Here is an 18818-nt window from a genome sequence, read left to right as displayed (position 1 = left end):
GGCAGGTCGGCTGGTTTGCAGGAAGGCGGGGGCCTGAATGAGAGCGCCCCGTGTGACCGCAAGAGTGCCCCTCCCCCACCCCGGCGCGGAGCGGCCTCGCGATTACTGCTAGGAAATCAGGGGCGGGGCCTGTCGGCGGAGCGCTGCCCAGGCAGTCAGCGCAGAGGGGGAGGTCCAGACGCAGCTGCCGGCTAGCGAGCGGGAAAGGATCGCGGGTTCTGACTTGGCAGCTTCGCACTCCTGCAAAATTGGAATCCAGGTGGCAAAGGGAGAGATGGGTGGCTCCAAGACCAGTCTTGGCTTCCTCGTTTTGCTTCTGATTGGCATGTTGAGCGGGACGTCCAGCGGTGAGTTTGAGGATGAAGCTGCGCGGGGGGTGGCGGGGGAACGCGAGGAGGTTGGATGGGTTATGACCCGGAAAGGGGATGCGGGTGGTGTACGCCGGGGTTCGCGAAACTTCTTGCAGGGTGTCGCCGCCGCCGCCCCCTCCTCTTTCCCTTCCCTCGGCCCCTTTGCTCCTCGGAGGCTCCTCCCGGCTTCTTGCCGGCTCTCCGGGCCAGAACAGGGGTCCCTTGGGTGAAGTAGTAATGCCGGGAGTTTGGGAGGTGACGCTGGGAGAAGAGGGGGCCAGGACGCGGCAGAAAATGCGGTTGAAACCCCCCAAGGTTCCAGACCGCCCCTGGGAAGTGGGAGCCCTGGAGCCGGGCGGGATGGGACCAGTCGGCCTTCCCGCGGAGAAGGGACCCAGACCCGCTCCGAAAAGAACACCCTCCCGCCCCGAGCTGTGCTACAGAGACCCTTCTGGTCCCTACATCTCCCGGCCCGTGAAGGATCAGCGCTCTTTCCCGGCCGTAAGTTATAAACGCAGAGCGGACCCGGGTGCCCAGGAGGCTTCGGTGGCGCGCTCCTGGCCGAAATGTGCTTGATTGCTCTAGTCTGAGCCGCAGCTGCTGTCTCCATCCCCGGCCCCGGGCCCCTAGGCGGCGCTCCTCCCTGATCCTGGGGATCCGCAGCTGGGCTGCATCGGCGATCCCCTAGACTCCGCCGTGCGGCTACACCCGCGATCCCGGGGATCCGCGGCACGGCTCCTCCCGGATAACTGGGCTCTGCGGCGCGGCTCCACCATCGATCTCCCGGCTCCGCGGCGCGGCTCCTCCCCGATCCCGGGGCTTCGCGGCGCGGCTCTATTCGCTATCGCCGAGGCTCCTTGCACGGCTACACTCGAGATCCCCGTGCTCCGGCGTCTCTGTTCCTTCCCGATTCTGGGACTCCGCTGCGCGGCTCCAACCGGGGCCCCGGGGGCGGGGGCGAGCCTCTTCCTGAGCTGGGACAAGGTGCCCCGGCTCATTGGTCTAGATGCAGAACTTCTTTTATTAGAGAAGTGACCTTGTTGGGCACTACGTCTATACTTTAACCTGTTAGTACCCAGCGAGACAGATGTCCTGCCTTTCATTTGGTCTGCAGAGTCCAAGCTGAATATAAGCAGGTTTCCAAGTAGACAGTTTCGTGGACCTGCCCCAGGTCAGCATTTCTGCTTGGTGGGGGTGGGGGTGCGAGGGGCACGGGGTGGGGGGTTTCCACGCACTCTATCAGTGATTCGGAAAGTAGATAGTGAGGTTATGATACTAAACGTAGCTCAACTTGACAGTAAATTCCTCAAAAACTTCCCTTCTTCAAAAGTGAAAAGAAGGAAAATGTGCTACCAAAATCTTGAAGTAAAAACTTCGGCCCTGGACAAAGCCACTAGCAGAACTATCTGTGATCCTGTTCATGCAGCTCAGCTACTTCTACCCACGTGTTTTGTATCAGCGCAGGGGTTTGCCGTGCAGTTATATTTCTTTAGTGATAATATTAGCTGTTTTGCACCTTCATTGTGTGACAAGAATTGAACTGGAAGACAGCATCAGTGCACAGTAGTTCCCAAGGGTTGTCTCAGTCACGTCCCAGATGACTGAGGATCTGAGAGGCCACACACCCAACAGTGGTACTTCCGGCCGTTACCCTGCCTTGTGGGTGGGTGGAGGAGTGTCTTGAGAAGCGCCACTCCTTTGGAGGCCAGCGCTAAGGTGAAGGATATCGAAATATCCGAGGAGAGGATAACTGTATCCGCGGAGAGGATGTACTCCAAAAAGGTAGTTTTGGGCATATTTTCCATGGGATTTATGTAGATGAAAAAGATCCAAATAAAGAACAGCAATCATTTGTAAAAACAGAGATTAAGCTTCTGAAATTCAGGTGACAATGATACTCACTGAATGTTGTAAGCTATGAGATCTTCATCACAGAAATCTTCCTCCTATTTCCCTTGTGTGTACAGAAGAAAGAGAAAACCCCTTGTGATATTGCCTTACATGAATTGGGAGAATCCTAAATAGTTTTCACAGCATTGCAAATTGTGTGTCTGTGTGTGTGTTAGTCAGTCAGTCACGTCCGACTCTTACCACCCCTTGCACTGTAGCCCGCCAAGCTCTTCTGTCCGAGGAATTCTCCAGGCAAGAATACTGGAGTGGGTGGCCATTCCCTTCTCCAGGGATCTTTCCGACCCAGGGAACAAACTCGGGTCTCCTGAACTGCAGGCAGATTCTTCACTGTCTGAGCCACCAGGGGAGCCTGCAGCACCAGTTAGTAGAGGCCAATAATCCACAGGCGATTTCTCAACAGGACCTGGTCCACAAGGTCAGATTGCCTGTGGAATGAGTTACCTGGTCAGAAGAGAGTCCTCCACAAACACCTGGCTGCTAGGAGCTCTGCCACTGATGACAGCCTCACGTTAAGAGTGCAGATAGCCCCTCTCCAGAGTCTTGTTCCCCATGGACTCTCACTGTCAGGGGACAATGAAAGCATGGGATCGATGGATGGCTCATGAAAGTCTGGTTAAGAATGAGTTCTCCAGATTTCCCTGATGATCCAGTCACTAATGAAGGGACTCCCAATGAAGGGACCTGGTTCGATCCTTGGTCGGGGTACTGGATCCCACATGCCACAACTAAGAAGTTAGCATGTTGCAACCAAGAGTCTTCATGCTGCAAAAAGATCCCAAGTGCCACAACTAAGACCCAATACAGCAAAAAAAAAAAAAAAAGAAAAAAATATTAAAAAAATAATATTTTTTAGTTCTCCAGTGCTAGTGATGTGTGGGCCTTCAGAGTAATAGTGTAGGAACTCATGTCTCTGGTCAAACACCCTCCACAGATGTCAACTCTTTAGAAATATGAAAGAAGGTTATCAAATACCCCAGGCTATCAACTGTCCTGATGAACCATTTGCTGTGATGGCTTGTTGTGGGCCTGAGATTTGGAGGAGAAGCCCAGTTCCAGCAGCTGGCCCGGTGTCTCACAGAGGTCCATGAAGCCCTGGGGGCCTGTGTCTGACTCTCCTCTCTCAGTCCAGCATCAGGAGGACGGTGCCTGCTGAGGCCCACTTGGAGCCAGCCGGTCACATACATCACCCAGCACCGCAGAAGCACACTGTCTTCCAGAACACCGCCTTAGGAATGTCATAGCATCTCAACTCTCTAAGACAGACTTATTGATGTGGAATATTTTCTAGATATCACTTTCATTAGGTTGAACTAAAAATGTTTGTATAAATTTTTTGACCAAGAAAATTTTAAGCAATGTTATAAAATAAATAGTTTTTAAAGATTTTTAGACACAAATAGGTGGACTAGCTTAGTGCCACGAGCTTTGTAGTTTCACTTCCTCAAAGTAATGTAGCTGATTCACCCTAGAATGTGCTCTGCTTAGTTGCTCAGTCGTGTCTGACTCTTTGCAGCACCATGGACTATAGAGTCCATAGAATTCTCCAGGGTTGAATCCTGGAGTGGGTAGCCTCTCCCTTTTCCAGGGGATCTTTCTGACCCAGGGATTGAACTGGGGTCTCCTGCATTGCAGGTGGAGTCATTACCTGCTGAGCCACCAGGGAAACCCTTAAGTTTCTTTCTTTCTTTTTAAAATATTTATCACTAGTCTTGGGAATTATTTGTCTACAAGATGAAATAGTTTGTCTTAGAAATAGAAAAAATGCTGTTGCCTTGTACAGGGAAAGGCAGTGTTGGAGAAAGAAAACTTAAAAGCTAGAAGAAAAAAAGAGAAAAATACAATATAATAATAAAAAATACAATAGAAACAGAAACTGCTCTTTCATGGAAAATTGCCTTTTTAAATTTTTTTTTTTAATAAAGAGGAGTTCTGCCTTCTTACTTTGGGGAAAGTAGGAGTGGGATCCACTGAAACATCTTTAATTTGGCAGATCCTACTATTTCTGAGAGCCAGAAGTGGGTTGGGGGCAGGTCAGTAGTAAACAGTGGTGATTTTATTTGTTTTTACTTTCTGGAAAAGGAGACAACACAATTCCAGAAGGTGCAATCATGTTTTTAAGGTTAAGAATCCCTTTTACTGCACCTAGAATAGTGCTATGCACAGAATGGGCGCCTGAGTTGTGTTGCGTTTAAAAAAAAAGTAAACAGATTTTGTGCTTATCTTCAAGGCTGGCTTAAGTATAAAATGGATTTTTAAAAACACTTGAAAAAATTGAAGGATTCAAATAATTTTTTAAAAAAATTCCATATGCCTCCCCAGGAAGGCGCTCAATGCCTAGCCACTGATCAGCCCCTCCCTGGAGTCAAAGCTCCTCCCAGACAGCTCATGCTGTTGCTAATTGAAGCTGGTTATGACCCAGATACTGCCACTGATGAAGTTAACAAGCGGTGGAAAAGGAAAAGTTGGTTTGTTCAGGAGCCCTGGGAAAATAGTGACCTAACGTCCTCAGACCGTCTCCAAGTTTCCAGGTTAGAGAAGGGGGCGGAGGGGCTGCTGCGGGCGCGTCAGTGTCCTGTGCAGTCAGGTTGTTGGCACAAGGCGGACGTCTGAGCCTCACCAGGCTTATGGTTTCAGCCAGTCTGGGGGTATGTGTGCTTGCAGCCAGCAGTTTTTATGTGCTGGGGGTCTGCTTCCTGTAGAAACAACTTGAGACTTGTGTCAGATCTTTGTTATCTTTCAGGGAACTGGAAATTTCATGACACTGCTACCTGGCTGGTCACAGTCTAAATTGTTACCAGTTTCCCAGCCTAAGGGGTATTCCTTTCTCCATCTTCACATGTCCTAATCCTTAACTCTTAAACCACTGTTTTGAGACTCACAGGAGGCCTGGCTGACTAAAACTTTTCTACAAACAAGAGGCAGACAGAGGCCATGGGGGGATGGGTCTTTCCCTAGACCCATCACTAAGGCCCCCTATAGCCCTTTCAGTTACAAGACCATTTATTACCCATTTTTCCATGATCCCAAGAAGCCCAGGGCCTCCAGCAGCTTCCTATATATTGAAGAGAATCTAAACATGGCCTCTCTCAACTGGCATCTTATCCCTTTGTCTGATAACTCACCCAGCAAAACCCCCCGACCTGGCCCCCAGGACCTAACGTAGGAGGGACGGGAACAGGGTTTCCCAGAGTGTGACACAGGGCTCAAGGGTGAGGCTGGGCATCCCCACTTCTACCCTTTGGTCCCACACTCATATTGTCTAGGAATTGGGACAGTGGCAGCCTATAATGGTTATTGATTAAGACAGGAGTTGATAGATTTTTTCTATACAAGAAAGTAAATCTGGTTGTCTCTTTGGGCCATTTGGTATCTGTCTCTGGGTACAAAAGGAGCTTCCACATTTGTGGAGCACCAGCAGCCAAATATAATGTGTAAATCAACTGAGAACCAGACTTGTCCACTGTCCTGGTTTCTGACCCCGTAATGAGTGACCCATCCTCTAGAGAATCATCCAAGAGCTGCCTCAGTTGTCTGTTTAAGAACCAGAAATTTACCCTGTCCTGCCTTGTAGCTTCTGGTGGTGGGAATGTGATAGGAGGTGGGTCTGGCTGTTGTGAGCTAATGCGACCCCTCTGCTGTAGACTGGCTTCCTTGGTTCCAGGAGCGGTAGGGGACACTGCATGAAGCCACAGGTGTGAGCAGGGGATAGTGGCCCTGTATCAACTCTGGTGTCAGGCCTAGGTCACCTGCTGGTACATCTATGTGTTCCCTGTGGCCCTGCTTATGGCAAGCCACATAATCACATCTATCTTATGATGGCTCGTCTATCTGAACTAATGGTTAGGGGTTGATGAACCCAGATCATGATGGGCAACTCTGACATTCTATGACCAGAGGCCTCATCTCTGCCAGGCCCCAGGACAATACCAGGAGCCAGTTGGTAAAGAATCCGCCTGCAATGCAGGAGACCCCAGTTCAATCCCTGGGTCGGGAAGATGCTCTGGAGAAGGGAATACCCACTCCAGTATTCTTGGGCTTCCCTTGTGGCTCAGCTGGTAAAGAATCCGCCTGCAATGCGGGAGACCTAGGGTCGATCTCTGGGTTGGGAAGATTCCCTGGAGAAGGGAAAGGCTACCCATTCCAGTATTCTGGCCTGGAGAATTCCATGGACTGTATAGTCCATGGGGTCACAAGAGTTAGACACGACTGAGTGACTTTCACTAATCGCTTTGACCATTGTACCAACTTTGCTCCTGACTTAAAACACTCCACCTGGAATCTGATCTTCCCCCATTTTCCATCCCTGTTCCTGACGGAAGCCCACAGGAACACCACTTCTACAACCATCCCTGATCTTCCACAAAAGTCAACCTTGAACTGTTGGAGATGCTTCTCATCCACGCTTTCCTCTCGGGCTCCATAGAGTCCATCAGGCTTTCCCATGGTGCCTGGTGGCCTGGACACTTTCCTGCCCTTTCATACAGTGTCCGCCCTGGCAGATTCACTTCTCTGAGCCCTGGATCCCCTCCTCTACCACCTGCCTCGGAAGTTCTGGACTTTCTCTCTCATGCCATGTGGGCCAAGCCTTTTTCCAGGCTTCCAAGACCCATCCTAGTGGGAGATCACTAGTGTCTCCCCAGCCTTGAAAATCCTGTGACCCCTAATTATAAATTCTTCCTTCTCCAGCTTTGGGTTCTGTGCTCACCTGCCACCTCCTTGCCCCTCTCCCTGTGATCCTGCTTCCTCAGGAGCATCCCCACAGGCCCCCCATCTCTCACAGGACACGGGGTTAGATTCTGACAGTCCTCTGTCATCTAGACTTTTCCTGCATAGCAGCCTGGCCCATCTCTGCAAAGGTTATGATGCTGGGACCTGACCTGGTGGACACGGGGGCACACCCCGGATGAGTGACCTTTTCCAGGCGGGGGCCTCCTCCTTCTCCACGAGGAGGGGGCACTGATGTGTGGTGTTTGTGCGGGGGGGATCATTGCTCTGTCAGCCCAGCCCTGCTCTGTACTCTGCTCTCAAACTGGGGGAAGGGCCTGCGGGTCTTTTTTTCCCCAACCTCACCTTCACTGTGTTTTGCCTTCACAGACGCTCATTCTCTTTCCTATAATTTCACCGTTGATCCTCGGCCCAGAGATGGTCAGCCATGGTGTGCGGTTCAAGGCGAAGTGGATCAAAAGGTCTTTCTCTCCTATGACTGTGATAGAGCTGAGATCAGGTACACGAGTCCATTGGGAGAGGAAGTGAAAAGTATGAACGTCTGGGAAACACAGACAGACACACTCAGAGACACTGGAGACTTGCTCAAGGAGCAAATGCCTGATGTTATCCCGGAGAAAGACACAGACAAGGGTGAGTGAGAAAGTCCAAATGCAGGAGGAGCAAACTGGGGGCTCAGCTGCATCCACTGTTTTCGAGTAGAAGGAAAAAGTTGGATATTGTCCTTCGCTAGTAGTCCAGTGGAAAGAGCAGCTGTTGCAGGAGAGATCAGGGCCAGATTAGCTGGGCCCAGGGGAGGTGGACCCAGGTGGGCAAAGAATCTGTCAAGCCCAGAGGCTGAGCTCTTTCTTTTCTTTGATGGGGTCAGACGTTCTGACCCTGCAGGCCAGGATGACGTGCTGGAGTGAAGACAATGGACACACCAGTGCATCCTGGCAGTTTGGCTTCAATGGAAAACTGTGTCTCCTCTTTGATTCGGAGAATGGACATTGGACAGTGGTTCATTCTAAAGGGAGGCGGATGAAAGAGAAGTGGGAGAAGGACAGAGCTGTGACTGACTTCTTCAAGAAGGTCTCCATGGGAGACTGTCGGCGCTGGTATCAGAATTTCCTGCTGCACTGGGAGAAAATATTGAAAACCACGGGTAAGTGAGAAGGGAGGAGAAAGTGACAGTCCCCTCGTGGTGACATGGACCTTGTGTGTGTGTGTGTGTGTGTGTGTGTTTGAGAAACTGATCCATCAGAAGTGAGTTGTCCTGGGAGACCAATGACCCGGGGATGCTCTGTCATCCTCCTTCCTTTTCCCCCTCCTGACGTCTCTCTTCACAGCACAGGCCTTTCTGCGACTGAACATGGATTTTTGCTGATCCCAAACCTGGAGACATCTTTTTGATTTCTGGGATTTATTTCCCACTGTACCCTCTTTCCAGAGTCTTCTTTTCAATCTCACCAAAAATAAATAAATAAACCAATAAATATCACCAATCCTCCTCCTGGAAATCTGTCAACACCACCTCTGCTGTCAGCTCCTGAGGACTCCATCCTCACGTCACCGTCTCTGATGTCACAGCAGGACTGAGTGGCTGTGTTGGAAACCTTGCTCCCCCATTAGCTGTCAGAGCCCCTGAGGACTGGGCTCCTCCCTTCCCCCATCTCTCCTGAGGACCTGTCACTGGGGCCTCCATGTGATGGGTGTAAACTGTCTGCACAGTACGGGTACCTGAATCGGGGTGGGGGTGAGGAGGCATCTGCCGAGTTTGGGGTCTGGACAAGGGCGTCACTCTTGCTCTCCTTGCAGCATCACCGACCTCGGGCCCCCCTGCAGTCCAGCCCACGGCCACAGCCATCAGTCACACCGCCTGGATTGCTCCTGTGGCTCTCACCAGTTTCGTCATAATGGGCATCATAATAGCCTGTATCCTTTACAAGAAGAGGTACTGAGGGCAGAAGTCAGAGGGAAGGCAGGGGCACAGGGCCTGGTGTGAGGACAGGGAAGTTAAATCCCAGCCAACCCCTGACCCTCACTGAACCTCCTCATCCTGGAAATGAGCCGGTGAATAAGACCCCATACCACCTGAGAGAAAGAACTCAGACAAGCTCAGGCCTCAGTTCTGATAGCACCTCAGTGTGAGACGACACTGGGACGTGGGGGGTGACTGGGGGCCTGTTGAGGTTAAAGGGTTTAGCCACGTCCCCTGACTGAGCACAGACCACTGGCTGGCAGGGCCCAGGGTGGGTGGTGTGAGAACAGCAGGCGCTCAGGGCGAGGGCAGGACTCCCGGGGCTGAGAGCAGCATGGGGGCTCCTCATGACGTGTCAGCGGGGAGGGGACCCACCCAGGGGCCGAGATGACAGGGGCCGGGCTCTCAGCCCAGGAGAAAGGGCAAGAAGGCCTTTGCAGACTCAACTCCAAAGGCCTGTTCTCACTGGAAGTGGCTTGGGCCAAGCAGGCAAGGCAGGAGCCCCACAGGAGAGACTGTGGGAAGGGGCGAGGCCAGGCCTGTGCTCCTGGGGCAGCAGCAGTTCTGACTCAGCCTGTGGCCTGCCCGTCACTAGCCTCCTGGGACCCAGAGCCTCCATCACTGAGCGGCCCTGCCTTGAGCAGAGGTCCTGGGGATGGTGGGCCTGAGCTGGGGTGGAGGCGCCCAGCTGGGCGGGACCAGGAAGAGATGGGGGCAGGGACCCTGGTCCTGAGAGCTGTGTGTGCTGCTGGCTCAGAGGCTGGAGGGGAGCGAAGGGAGGAGGTTTGCCTGCAGCCCCCCAGGGCTGTCAGGAGGCAAGGCCCCTCCTCCAGGGACCTGCTCCCTGGTCCTTTAGGCCCCCTTCGGGGAGGATCCAGACCTGAGTAAAGGGAGCAGGTTGATTCCTCACTGGCTCCAGTCCTGAGCCTGAGCAGGGGGTGTCAGGGCCTGGGGTGACTCTGTGATGCAGGAAGGGAGGAGGAGGGGACAAGAGGCTGCTGGGCCTGGGGTGGGGGTGGGGGACATAGGAGCCCCTCAGTGAGGGCGGGGCTGGGGGGGGGCTGGGGAGGGGCAGCCCCAGGAAAGTGACAGGATTTCCTCAGCCTCCTGGACCACCACCTCTTTCTTTTCTGCAGGAAATGCTGCTCCCAGGAAGCCCCTGACAGGTGGGCTGTTGGCCTCAGGACTCAGTCTTTGCTTGGCCGCCTTTGTTCTCCTGCTGTTCACTTTAGAACCAAGAAGTCAGACCTTCAGAATCCCAAATCTGTCTACCAGTTATGATGACACAGTGGCTGCACCATCTCGTGTCTCTTGTCGCATCTGATGAACATCCTCCTCAACCTCTTTATTTTTTTTATATCTCCTTTCCCACTTTCTGTTGGTGTTGAGTGAAGCAGTCTCTGCACTGATGCTTTCAACTACTTGAACAAGAGATCGCCACAAACATAGCACTTTCAATCTTCTAGTTTTTGGAAAATTAGACATTTCCCTGCATCATGACCTTATTCTTAAAAATTATGATATTGCTGGAAAAATACATCTGCTATTACAGGACTCAGGGACTTTTTTTCTATATCCAGAGAAACAACTTTGTTATATTTTCAAAGGAATAAAATTTTACATTGGCTTGTTCCCTTCATAATTTATTACTCTCTTGGTGCTGAGTTGTGTTTGACTCTTTGCGACCGCAAGGACTCTAGGCCACCAGGCTCCTCTGTCCATGGGATTTCCCAAGCAAAAATACTGGAGTGGGTTGCTATTGCCTTCTCCAGGAGATCTTCCTGATCCAGGGATTGAACTCATGTCTCATGTGTCTCCTGTACCTCATTCGTTGGCAGGCTGATTCTTTACCACAAGCACCACCGGGGAAGCCTTTATACTGATTCTTAAATCAACATCTCTATATTGCAGAAATGTAAGTACTTCATGCCTGTTTTCTAATCCAGGATAAAAGTCACGGTATTTCACCTTTCCTCCACATTATGAGATTAAATAAAACCAATGATAATGCTTTATTTCTTGTGGAAACAGAGAATTTAAGGATCACTCCTAAAGTAACATGCAGTCTAGCTGTGAAGTGATCCTTACCTTCTCTGGATTTTTAAATGCATATTTCACCATATCCCAACAGTACGATTCATTAGGGAAAAATAATTTTGGCCCAGAACCCAACCGTCTTACCTCTGTTTATATGCCATTGGCCAGAGCTGAGTTACATGACCACCCCTAGCTGAAGGGAAGTCAGGAATTCGGTGACCAGATTGTCCTGACTGTCTTAGCCTTATGCCATACTTGATTCATCACCTGGGAGGGCAGCCTCACACAGAAGCAGGACTGGGTTAGTAAAGACATAACAGTTAAAGTTAACAGTGTGTTCAAATAACCTAATCTTCACCACAAGGCTGTGGGGTCAGTTCGACTGTTATACCCATTTTACAGGTGAGACAGTTAAGGCCCAGAGTAGTTAAGTAAACTGTGCAAAGTCACACAGCAGAGCCAGGATTCAGACCCATACAGTCTGACCCTGAAGCCCACACCATAACTGGTGAACTTCTGCTCCAAGGCTGTCTGGATGAAATCCAGTTACAGCTGCCCCTTGCCATAACTGGACATACAGAGAGGCATTTTCCTCAATCTGTATATATCCAAACAAGTTGGCCAGCAGGATTTCTGAGTAAGGGGCTGTAAGCAAGGGACGTTTAGGTATGTAGCCGCCTCCTCTGGAGAAGGCAATGGCACCCCACTCCAGTACTCTTGCCTGGAAAATCCCATGAACGGAGGAGCCTGGTAGGCTGCAGTCCATGGGGTTGCTACAAGTCGGACATGACTGAGTGACTTCACTTTCACTTTTCACTTTCACACATTGGAGAAGGAAATGGCAACCCACTCCAGTGTTCTTGGCTGGAGAATCCCAGAGACGGGGGAGCCTGGTGGGCTGCCGTCTATGGGGTCACACAGGGTCGGACATGACTGAAGTGACTTAGCAGCAGCAGCAGCAACAGTAGGTCACCCTAGTACGCAGCCATCCGAGTGTTAGTTCCAGGCTGGAAAACATAGACCAAAAGCCATGTAGATAGAGGCCAACCTCAGAGATATTGTGGGCTGGGTTCCAGACCAGGGCAATAAAGTGAATTTCACAATAAAGAGAATCACACAAATTTTTTCATTTCCACTGCACGTAATATTATGTTGACATGGAAGTCTGTTAAGTGTGCAATACCTTTATGTCTAAATAAACGATGTACAGACTTTAATACACAACACTGTTTGTAAAATAAAATACGTTGGGCATCATCTGAGCCTCCAGGGAGTCACCATCTTTTTGCTGGTGGAGGGTCCTGACTCAGTGTCTGTGGCTGCTGACTGATCAGGGCGGTGGTGGCTGAGGGTTGCGGTGGGTAGCGCAATTTCTGAAAAATAAGACAACAATGAAATTTGCCACATCATTTGACTCTTCCTTTCACAGAAGAATTCTCTTAGCATGCAATGCTCTTTGACAGCGTTTTTTTTTTTTTTTTTTTAATTTTTTATTAGTTGGAGGCTAATTACTTCACAACATTTCAGTGGGTTTTGTCATACATTGATATGAATCAGCCATAGATTTACACGTATTCCCCATCCCGATCCCCCCTCCCACCTCCCTCTCCACCCGATTCCTCTGGGTCTTCCCAGTGCACCAGGCCCGAGCACTTGTCTCATGCATCCCACCTGGGCTGGGGATCTGTTTCACCATAGATAGTATACATGCTTTGACAGCGTTTTACACATAGTAGAACTTCTATCAAAATTGGAGTCAATGCTCTCAAATCCTCCTGCCTTTTCAACTAAATTTATTCTAAACTTAGAATATTCTAAGTCCTTTGTTGTCATTTCAACAATCTACACAGAATCTTCACCAGGAGTAGATTTTATATCAAGAAACCACTTTGTTTGCTCATCCATTAGAGTCAACTCTCATTTATTCCAATTGTGTCATTAGATTGCAACAATCAGTCCCATGTTTACATCAGGCTCCACTTCTAATTCTAGCTCTCTTGCTATTTCCGCCACATCTGTAGTTACTTCTTCCAGTGAACTCTTGAACCCCTCAAAGTCATTTAAGAAGGTTAAAATCAACTCCTTCTAGATTTCTATGAATGTTGAAATGTCACCCTCTTTTCATGAATAACGAATGTTTTGGGTGGAACTTATAATCATGAATTCGCTTTAGGAAGTTTTCAATTGACTTTGCCCAGATCCATCAGAGGAATCACTAATTGTTTCAGCTATAGCCTTGCAGAAACTCTTTCCTAAATACCACGACTTGAACATCATGACTACTCTTTGATCCGTGGGCTACAGAATGGATGCTGTGTTAGCAGGTGTGAAAACAACATGAATATCATTGTACTTCTCCATCAGGGCCCTTGGGTGCTTTCTCAATGAGCAGTGATATTTTGAAAGGAATCCTTTTTTGTGAGCAGTAGGTCTCAACAGTGGATTTAATATTTTTGGTATTAGTGTTGTAAACATATGTCATCTCGACTTTGTTGTTCCATTGGCAGAGCACAGGCAGAGTAGATTTAGCATAATTCTAAAAGTCCCTAGGATTTTCAGAATGTAAGTGAGGCTTGGCTTCAACTTCAAGTCACCAGCTGCATTAGCCCCTAACAAGAGAGTCAACCTATACTTTGAATCTTTGAAGCCAGGCACTGACTCCTCTTTGCTAGCCATGCAAGTCCTCGGGGGCATCTTCTTCCAATAGAACACTCTTCTCTACACTGGAAAGCTCTCATTTAGGATAGCCGTCTTCAGAGATGATTTTATTAGATCTTCTGGATGACTTGCTGCAGCTTCTGCATCAACCCTCTCTCTTCCACTCTGCGCTCTATGTTAGGAAGATGGCTTCTTTCCTTAAACCTCATGAGCCAACCTCTACTGGCTTTCAACTTTTTTTTCTGCAGCTTCCTCACCTCTTTCAGCCTTCATAGAATTGAAGAGAGCTAGGGCCTTGCTCTGGATTAGGCTTTGGCCTAAGGCAGTGTTGTGATCTTTCGTCCAGTCCACTGAAAGATTCTCCATATCAGCAGTAAGGCTGTTTTGCTAGCTTCTCATTTCTGTGTTCACTGGAGGAGCACTTTTGATTTCCTTTAAGAACTTTTCCTTTGTGTTTACAATGTGACTATTTGGGGCAAGAGGCCTAGTTTCTGGCCCATCTTGGCTTTGACATGCCTTCTTCAAAAGCCTAACCGTTTCTACCTTTGGATTTAAAGTGAGAGAGGCGTGATTCTTCCTGTCAATGGGACATGTACAGGTAAGGTTATTAATTGGCCTAATTTTGATATTGTTGTATCTCAGGGACTCAGGAGTCTCAGGAGAGAGACGGATGGGTCAACGGAGCAGTCAGGATACACACACATATCGGATGGCAATGTGCACATGATTCCTGGCACCCCAAAACAATGACAAGACAAACAGGAAAGATCATTGATCACACAAAGGCAAAATCAAGATGGCCAAGTAGGAAGTCCTTAGCTTCGCTCTCCCATGAACACACCAAAACTACAACCACATATAAAATAGCTCTCTTTCCGAGAAAATGACCTGAATCCGGCAGAACATCCCCTCTACAACCAGCATAGAGAAAGAATCACACTGAGAAAGGCAGGGGCAGAAAAGAAGGGATCTAGTTGGGACACTTTGGCCAGCTACTCTCAAACGGAGGGGTCATCAAAAACTGGAGTGCCGGGGTCCAGCCCCAGCAGGATCCAGGGGAACCCTCAGGATGAACGGCGTCGGCGAGAGAGAGACACGTAGGACCGGCCTTGATAGGGCCAAGTCTGCTAGGGAGAGAGAGAGAGAGAAAGAAAGAAAGAGACCAGACCAGGAAGGTGCGGCAGAGTCTGGCAGTTGCTTTATTTTTCACCGTAGCCTTTATACCCTAAGTTGGTACATTTCTAAGGGGCAGATAAGCATACAGACTTAGTTTAACATTATATAGGCTCGTCCTTCACGAAACCCAGTGTGCTCTGTATATTTTTTGTTTATGAGCGTTTTTTCCCATAGATTTTTTGTACATTATCTTCTGGCCTTCAGGTTAGCAGAAAACAGAAAATTGGCAGTCTCATGGTATAGCAAGTCGCAATATAATAGAAATACAATCCTGTTAACATAAAGTCAGTCTTTTTGCAGAAATTCTCAGCTAAATTTATCTAAAAAGTTTAACACACAAAGACTCTGTGGCTCTGGTGAGGCAGCCCCTGTTTAGCACTCCTGGTTAAAATTAACAATTATCTTATTGTTATTACACTAGGGCTAAACTCTTATTTTACTATATCTTTAACTATACTAACAATAGTTTCCCCTGCACAACCTCAGCACATTAACATCAATCAAACATTGATCTAATAACAACTTTTAAAACAATATTTTTTGTATTCTCTAATAGGGCTTCCTCACCCCCCAAAGGGCTCTGTGCCTATTAGGGCCTTTTTTATTGTTAATCTCTATGTATAATATTTTTTGGCTTTCAGGCCTGTTAACAATTTATGGCTTGCACCTGGTGCAACTTTAAGCAACTTCAGTAGCCGACCCTGTCTTATTTGTGGTTAATCTATTTTCTTTCTATTAGGTGTCATCTCCAAGGGAACTAGATAGGATTACATTTTTTACAGAACAGAAATGCAAAGGATTTCAAAAACAGCAGATATGGCACAAAACAGGCTCTTAGTCTAAAAGTCAATTACCTGCAAGAAGTCGCCAGCTAATCTCTACCTAAACTATTTTCTATTAGGCACATTTGTGGCTATAATATTTGTGGAGCTTTTCTCACCCTGCGAAGGGGCCTATGCTTAATAGTTTCTTTTGTTAGCGTACTATGTTTAGGATGTTTAGAACAATCAGGAGCATTTTGTGCAATGAGAGCAGACATCTATCAAACAAGCCAGAATGCCAGCTAAAGGGTTTGAACTGAAGCATTTCCTTCATCCCTGGCCCCTTCATAGGGTACCAGTATCCAGGAGATTTATCTATTAGGGTTTTAAGTTGGTTCTCATTCAGTGAAAGAGGAGCAGGAGAGCTCTCGGCAGGCAACACAAGAATCCGCAGCAGGGCAAACAAGAACAAGAGCAGAAAAGGGGGGAGGATATAGGGTAGGGTAGAGGCTGAGGCCAACCTGGAGGGTCCCTTATCCTAGACGGCCTGGCCTGTCAGGTATTTTCCTCATGACCTCGTCATGGATGGGGTCCCGGACGGCCTTGCTGCCCGGTATTTTCTTCATGACCTCGTCACGGGTGCGACCTCCCATAATGGCTCCCGACACTGGAGCATTCTGCCTAAGGAGCAGGAGGTTTTGGCCCTACATCAGGCTCCCCAGCCCTGGTGCAGAGCTCAGAGAAGCAGCCCCATGACCCCACTCCCCGACTCCCATTTTGAAAACCAAGAGGATTTATGATCTGGAGCACTGGAGGACTGTGGGAAACGGAGATGCCACTCTTAGAGACCATGGGCACAGAATTGCTTGCTCCCTGTCCCAGCACAGAGTCAGCAGATTGCAGAATGTCTGGTGCTCTGGCCAGCATTTGGAGACCATGCCTAGCATTGGCTGGGTCTCACAGCCAACAGGGCCCCAGACAGGAGACTCTCTGCAAACCGCCACCCCCCCACCAACATACACACACACACACACACACACACACACACACACGTGCACACAGGCAGGAGCCGAAGCTTGGCTCCAGCCATCCCTCAGCCCTGCCCCGCCTCCCTGTGACCCCAGCCCAGGCTGAGACAATCGTCGCAGGTCCCCGGGGTCCTGATGAGCCGTGTGACTGCATGGCCACACGCAGGCTCATCTGGCAGAAGCCCTGACTCTCATCCCACCACCAGGCTCCACCTTGGGGTCACCCAGCTGCCGCCCTCGGAGAGCAGCAAACTCTGTGAGTCAACAGGTGCAAAGGAGGCAGGAAGGTTCTCAGCGGACTCACTAGACTCTCTGTGTGGGACGGACCTGTGCGGGGAGGCCAGTTGGAAGACAAGAGACCCACAAGGGTGGGCAGGACTCAGGGCTGGGTGGGACAAGAGCTTGGTGGGACAAGAGCTTGGTGGGACCAGGCGACCTGTGGGGGAGAAACTCCACTATGAAGGGCTGGGGGCGGGAGACTGAATTGAATCCCCCAGAGGAGGCAACCTGGAAGCCCCTGGTAGACCCAGACCACAGGGAAGAAGGACTGGGAGAACAGGAGGAGGTCAGAAGGCTGCCATCAGAGATGGGTCAGGTCGGCCCGGTGTGAGGAGCGTGGGCCCCAGGGATCTGGGCAACCAGACTCATCTCATGCATGCCCCTGATCCCCAGCCTCATCCCAGATCCCCAGACATGAGGTCAGAGTGGAGGGCTGGGGATGCTGGAATTAGCACCTGAAGCAGTTTCATGGATGTGGACTATAGATACCTCCAGAAACAGGAATCTGGACAAAATTCTGACTGTGCTAGTTTCTTCATCTTGCCATGCCTCAATTTACACATTTGTAAATGGGAAACGCTACCTAAGGGAATGAATAGAGGCAAAATATTCATTTAGGACCTGAGGCGATCATGCAGATAACCCAAATTTGTATATGCTGAGGACTCACCAACCCCTGTCTCAGGAGTTGTTGTTGTTTAGTCACTAAGTTGTATCTCTGTGATCCTGTGGACTGTAGCCCACTAGCCTCCTCTGTCCATGGGATGTCCTCAGGCAAGAATGTTGGAGTGGGTTGCCATTTCCTCCTCCAGGGGATCTTCCCCATCCAGGGATGGAACAGACATCTCCCACATTGACAGGTGGATTCTTTACCACTGAGCCACCTGGGAAGCCCCTTATCAGGTGTTTCTACCCCTAAAGATACACAAGGAACATGGGGATCCAGAGAAGGGGATGGACAGAAGAAAGGTGAGGCACAGATGATTGAAATTTTGAGGAACAACAGTCTCACAGAGGGTGTGGGGAGCCTGGGGGGAGCCCCCAGGAGAGATTCCGTGGGAGGACTCTGGGGACTCATCCCCTCCTCCACTGGCCAGCCAGGCTCCTCCCCACGGTGGGTCACCCCGGGCTCCAGGTGGCAAGGGCTGCTGGCACCAACATCAGTCTTGCTTCCTGGTCCTGCTTCTGCTGCCCAACTGTGTCCACGGAGCGCAGGGTGGTGAGCTCCTGGTGAACCTGCCGGGAGAAGGCGGGGTGATGACCAGAGAGCGGACCTAAGCTGGCCTTGGTTAGAGAGCCTACGGGAGCGGGGTTGCCTCCACCTCCTCCTCCCAATCCTTAGGTGAGCTCCTTTCCTTCTTGGCAGCTGCTGGGCTGGTTGGCCACTTTCAGGCCAGCAAAAGGGCAAATTGGTTGAAAAAGCAATGCTCAGACAGTGAGAGGTGGGGCGGCGAGAGGCCAACGAGAGAGCATGGAGGGAAGACTGCTATCCCCAAGCTCCCAGCCCCTCACCCACGCCCCCAGGAGTGCGAGCCCCCGTGACAGGGCTGGGCCAGACCACCTTCCGTGTGGGGGGAGCCCAGACACCCCTAAGAAGCACAGCACTGACTTCATCTGTTCACACAGACCCTTCTCCTCCACACGCCCCCCTGCCCTTGAACTCCCAGGCCGCTTTACCAGCCATAAACCACCCTTGCCGCCCCAGGCTCTCACTTCCCCAGACACATCCCCTTAGTGGTCACAGCTCCTCCCCTGCAGCTCACTAAGTTCATTCCACATTTCTGCATCCTGAGAAGCCCAGGGCCGCCAATACCTTCCCACCTGAGAAGGGACCCGAATCACACTCTCCACCACATGGCATCTTATCCCCTTGCCTGAGGACTCACCCCAGCAAAAGCCTCCCTGCCTGGTCCCCAGGAGGGTTGGGAGCCCA

The 18818-nt window shown here is 50.1% G+C and overlaps 1 protein-coding gene across 1 annotated transcript; it reads left to right on the top strand.

Annotated features, from left to right (window-relative positions):
* The first annotated feature begins 201 nt into the window (after window positions 1–201).
* On the top strand, window positions 202–10584 carry LOC122684461 (UL16-binding protein 3-like). Its single transcript, XM_043888577.1, has 5 exons — window positions 202–347; window positions 7356–7619; window positions 7855–8130; window positions 8784–8919; window positions 10083–10584. The coding sequence occupies exons 1-5, from the start codon at window positions 275–277 to the stop codon at window positions 10225–10227; spliced, it is 894 nt and encodes a 297-aa protein (XP_043744512.1). The 5' UTR covers window positions 202–274; the 3' UTR covers window positions 10228–10584.
* The last annotated feature ends 8234 nt before the right edge of the window (window positions 10585–18818 follow it).

This window comes from Cervus elaphus, chromosome 26, assembly GCF_910594005.1.
Source record: "Cervus elaphus chromosome 26, mCerEla1.1, whole genome shotgun sequence".
Taxonomy (NCBI): domain Eukaryota; kingdom Metazoa; phylum Chordata; class Mammalia; order Artiodactyla; family Cervidae; genus Cervus; species Cervus elaphus.
This window is presented reverse-complemented; position numbering and strand designations above follow the sequence as displayed.

What these genes read in the sequence shown, in the direction of transcription:
- LOC122684461 (XM_043888577.1), top strand. Translation starts at nt 275, where the DNA reads ATGGGTGGCTCCAAGACCAGTCTTGGCTTCCTCGTTTTGCTTCTGATT. An exon ending in GTTGAGCGGGACGTCCAGCG is followed by an intron (nt 348 to 7,355) that starts GTGAGTTTGAGG and finishes TTGCCTTCACAG; the next exon opens with ACGCTCATTCTCTTTCCTAT. An exon ending in GAAAATATTGAAAACCACGG is followed by an intron (nt 8,131 to 8,783) that starts GTAAGTGAGAAG and finishes CTCTCCTTGCAG; the next exon opens with CATCACCGACCTCGGGCCCC.